This window comes from Poecilia mexicana, unplaced genomic scaffold (assembly GCF_051168715.1).
Source record: "Poecilia mexicana isolate PSO_F unplaced genomic scaffold, ASM5116871v1 scaffold_13, whole genome shotgun sequence".
Taxonomy (NCBI): domain Eukaryota; kingdom Metazoa; phylum Chordata; class Actinopteri; order Cyprinodontiformes; family Poeciliidae; genus Poecilia; species Poecilia mexicana.
The window spans coordinates 27,449,951-27,455,159 of NW_028263382.1; the positions used below are offsets into that span (position 1 = coordinate 27,449,951).

Sequence of the window (5,209 nt, forward strand, 5' to 3'; positions counted from 1 at the left end):
ATGTTACAGAATGATTGACTGAAAGCGGCTTGCTATGTTGCTGAAACGTTACTTGTGAGTTACTTTCGTCTTATTTCAACTGTACTAAGATATTTGTGCTAGAACCCAAAACAAAAATACTCGGTAAGATTTTGTGTTTATACAGCGACATCAATTTTGTACTTTGAACAAAACTGAAACACTTCAGGGTCTGACTACTTTTATAGGTAGTTTATATCACCATCCAGTATTTCACCTCACACACTGTTGACCTGTCAGTCTGTGACACGAGGTGATGTTTTGTGCTTCGGGCGAGCAACGAGAAGGAAGAAATGCTGCGTTTTAGTCCAAATTCTCTCTACTTTGACTTGTTTTCTTTTTTTTTCTTTTTTTGCATTATCTCCATCTCTAAACCTGCAGATTTATGCGTCAGCAGAGCTTTAACTCAAACAGACAAACTCCTGCGGAAACGCTCCCTCCTGCTGGGAGCTGCCTGCTCGGGGGGTCAGCTCCTGATAAGCCGCAGCTCGGAGGTATTCGGTTACACAAAAACAGCTGAGCGCCGCACTGACCTAGATTCAGGTGATGTTCAGTTTGTCATTAATGTAACCGGGCAGCGAATGAAATTTCTCTATAAGCTCACCTGGGGAGCGTGTTTTATATTAATCTGAGGCCATTTGTGGAATGATTATACCTCAATCATTACTTTTTAAAGGACTTTACACACAGGTTCAAATGCATACATTTATTTCTATTCTTTGCTTAAATGTCCTTTTGCCACAACTTACTGAGAGACAATTATCCAACTATCAACGCAGGTGTTCGTTTTGTTTTGTTTTTTAAACCTCTGGTTTAGAATATATTGAAACTTATCTACCTGATCTTGTTCATAAAAATGAATTAAATGACCTAAACTATTGCGACATTCAGGTACATGATGATGATCTGGCTATTTTCAGAAAAGAAGAGACCAAAAATATTTGCTTTTTTTTTTTTTTTTTAAACATTCAGCATGTTTAAAACTAAGTACAGGGTGGCTTTTATTATTCTTACCTGCTGAGCATAAAACAAAGTTGTAGATTTTTTTTTTGTCTTAAATACCTCAGTCCTGCGCGTTCCCCTGACCAGAGGAAAGGTGGAAAATTTCCAGAATTTGGAGGGATTCATTGCTTTCTGTTTCCTTGGCCTGGAAGTTTTTAGTCTGTTGCCAGCAACAACAAAAGGATCAAACAGATTTAACGGATGGATGCTCTCATGTCTGTTTGCACAAGTCACTGCTACCATGAAATCAAACTCCAAGAAAAAACACGGGTAATGAAAGACGACCTGTGTGTTAGCCTACGTAGCATCTTAAAAAAAAATCTTTCGAGATTTTGAATTTTGTCAATTTTTTTTTTATTGTCCATCTGCTTCAACCTCCAGACTTCAACAACTTCTTTGTTCTCGTTGTGAAATGGCGATATTGAGATAAACTAATTCACGGCCAGCCGCAAAAATCATTCAGAAGGGCTGAAAACGGCCCACGGACCGCAACTTTGAACAGTGCTGTTGTACATTAACTATCAAACGTCACCCAGAAACTACCTGAACAACAACTTTTCATTTTGAACTTGTTCCATACCAGAGAATATCCTTTTGTACTTTCTTTTTTTAATTTAAAATATGTTCCAAAAATTGGAATTACCTTAAAAATACAAGCACATCAAATTTATTCATGTTTATACTCATTTACTACATATATTTGTGTGTGAAATTCTCCCTTTCTCACCCTAACAGAAATTTCCAGTCAGTTTTAAGCTGCTATCAGTTGTTGAGTCCCTTCTTGGATTGCAGTGATCTCAAGTGGCCACAGGGGGCAGTACAGGTCCACACAGTTTCTGTCTCCAGATCTTGTTTGAGCCGTAAAATCGGGCTCTGCGCGCTGGGAGCGTGTTTCTGTTTGAAAACCAGACACACACGTCAGAGCAGACGAGAGGAGATCCAGCGTCTGATCAGCAGAAACAGCTTAACAGTCACATTAAAGCCGAACAGCTGAAAAAAACTCCCGGTTCGAGTCTCTAGAGGCGAGGGTCTGGATGTTCCCTCTCTGAGCGGATTTTCCGCAGGTTCTCCGTTTTCCTGCATCCTGAAACATTAACTTCAGTCTGTCTGCCCACAGCAGACACAGCTCCAGCCCTCCTTCAGCCCCTGAACACGATGGAAAATTACTGTGTGATCTTCTGTGTCCTGGACAGGACTGATCATATGTGACTCAGCTGCAAAATAAACAAAAAAGAAAAAACAAAACATTCGTGTTCAACCTGTTCAGCCTGTCTGCCTTCCAGTTTCCTCGCTGATGACACGATCAGCCACAGATACAACACGAATTGTAATCCGTGATTAAAAAGCAGCGAGAGCGAATGTGACTTTGAGGCCCTCGCTGTAACTCGGAGCGACTTCAGGAATGGGCTTTAGATGGGATCCGGGGGCCTGGCTGTTCTGACCTTCTGAGATCATTACTGCTGCTAACCATCAGCGCCTCCAGCAGCTGCAGGAGCATTAGATAATTTACCGGGAGCAAAGTTACCCCCTGCCCTCACAGCAACAACACGTGTCCAGTTCGACAAGGCGATTGATTCTGTAACAACAACAAGGTGTAAAAATTTAAATAATCCATTCAAAAAAAAAAAAGCAGATGTTTACTCCTGTCAACAGACCTGCTGAGTTACAGCCTTAATAGATTATGCTGAGGAAATACTTAATGTTTGATTAAAAGCTAAAGAGACACATTGGGGATGTTATGTCGATACAACAAACTCAAGTGAGAATTACCCGATTCATTATGAGGAAGTTAAATCAACACAAAGCAGCAGCAGCAGCATCTTTGAGCGCCACACACAATGATGATGCTGATGGTGGTGACAGCATCATCATCTGTTGCAGCTTTTCTTTAGATAAGTGCTGCGGTGGCGCAGGGGTTAAGCACAGCCTACATATGGAGACCCTAGTCCTCTATGCGGCCGTCGTAGGTTCGATTCCCGCTCAGGTGACCCTTGCCTCATGTCTTCCCTCTCTCTCATTACCCTGTCATAGCACTTTCAAATAAAGGCCACTAGAGGAAAAAAAAAAAGAACCTAGCTTGGTCAAAAATGAGTCTGATACCTGTTAGTTCTGTCACTTTATTATGTTTTGTTTTGGGGGGGTTTAAAGCTTGAATGACGTATTGATCAGACTTGAGACGTAACCAAACATGGAGAAGCAGCATTTGGTTTCTATGCACCACAAATACAGAAACAAACTTCCAGAAAACGACAAAGATGTCGAAACAGAGTTTGTACTAATCAAAGTTGCTTTTTATCAGTAGTGAGTAGAGCATTGATCAACATATTTGATATATGTTTGGTGATTTGATTAAAAAAAAGTTTAGCTTGTTTTATAATTGGAGACTGCCAACTTTATGGAATTAAACAGTTTTAAGCGTGAGTCCACTTTAAAAAAAAAAAAACACTGATATGAAAATGAGTGAGCAATCCTCAGAAGCAATTTGAAAACTACAACAAAAACCCAGGCGAACTCCCAGAACGTTCTCATCTATAAATTAAAAGCGACTCGCTGTCGCGGCTCTCATGAGTGAAACCACCTCCTCAGGTCCGTCACCGTCTGAGTCCGTCCTCTGCTCCTCCTCACCGCCCTGCAGGCCGTGCAGTAGTGCTCCATCCAGAACCTCGGCTGCCTCAGGCTGTAGCTCCTCCTCCAGTCCAGGTGCCGCCGCCTCAGCCGCGCCGGGTCGCCCCTCAGAGCCAGCAGGTACCGGGCCAGCTCCTTCACCGTGGGGAAGTCCTCCACGTGGATGAACGCCTCCCCCGGCAGGAAGCGCTCGTAGTTCTGCCTGGACGGCCCCAGCACCACCGGCACCGCCCCGGCCAGCACCGCGTTCCACAGCTTCTCCGTGATGTAGTCGGTGTGCTGCGAGTTCTCCAGCGCCAGGTAGAACATGTAGCGCCGCAGCAGCCGCACCACGCTGTCGCCGCCCCCCTGCAGCGGCTGCCCGGCGCGCCCGAACACGTCCACTCGGATGAACTCGCGGAGCTGCCGGTAGAAGGCCACTCGGGCGTGGGTCGCCGACCAGTTGCTGATCACCCAGGCCACGAAGCGCTTACGCGGGCGTCTGGAGAGTGAGAGCTGGCCGCCGCCAGGAGCCCCGTCCGCTGCGCGAGCCCGGGGGACCAGGTAGCCGTAAGGCAGGAAAATATCCGAGTCCGTCCGGTAGGTCAGGGTGAGGTTGAAGACGCCCTCCACGAGCCACAGCTCTGACGTGTGCGTGGGGGACTCGTAGTTCATCCATATCCATTTCTGCGCGTCGGGCCGCGGCTCCGGTGGGAGATGCGCGTCACCGTTGGCGATCTCCCGATGGTGGATGATCACGGCGTCGGCCTGCGGGTACGCCCACGGGTCGTCCGTGAGCCTACACCCGGGTATCTGATAAAGCTGCAGGCAGTCCGGAAGTTCGCGGTACTCCCCGAAGGGATGCGTCCAGATCAGGAGGGTCACCTCGGGCGGTGGCGGCGGCGGCTGCTGCTGCTGCGGGGCGGCCTGGTCCGGCAGGTACCGCGCACAGGCCGCCAGGAGGAGCAGGAAGCCCGCGGCGGTCGCGCACACGCACAGCCGGGGTCTTTTCAGGACAGCTTCCAAAGATAATGTCCGTACACCTGTCCGCCGGGATGCTCTGGAAGTGGGGCCCGCTTGTCTCCAAGCAGCCTGAGCTCCCATGGACTCCCCTCACCCCGCGGATCCCCCCACCCTCATTCGGGATATTAAGCCTATGGGGAAGTTACATTTTGCAGTGCGCCGACTGACACACCCTGAACTGAACACCTTTGGCCTCTCGTTCAGGTGTGCGAGCTGAGATAAGATAAGAGCACTGTAGAATACAACAGGCGGCGGTCATGTCGCTCCAGTTACTTCCTGTCTGAAGTCTCCCGCTTGTGGATCATTTGAAATGAAACGAGAAGCGTTAACCCCAGGGCCGACTGTACATGCCGACGCTCAGACGTGGCAGTGCCGGTCGGGTTGCCAGTTGCTGCTGAATGGGCCTCTTGTGAGGCCTGTTTACTGTTGGAGGGACTGAGGGCGGGTTGGATAAACACCTTGACCCAGAAGGCTGCTGAAATAGGCAAATCATCACTTGTTAAAAAAAAATGAAAAATCTAATTCAATTCAGTTTATTTATTTATATAGTGCCTAGAGAGAT

At 47.3% G+C, this 5,209-nt stretch overlaps 1 protein-coding gene across 1 annotated transcript; it reads right to left on the reverse strand.

The window, feature by feature from the left end:
- Positions 1-319: 319 nt before the first annotated feature.
- Positions 320-4,810, reverse strand: LOC106931422 (alpha-(1,3)-fucosyltransferase 4-like). Its single transcript, XM_088011974.1, has one exon. The coding sequence runs from the start codon at positions 4,726-4,728 to the stop codon at positions 3,583-3,585; it is 1,146 nt and encodes a 381-aa protein (XP_087868100.1). The 5' UTR covers positions 4,729-4,810; the 3' UTR covers positions 320-3,582.
- Positions 4,811-5,209: the final 399 nt, after the last annotated feature.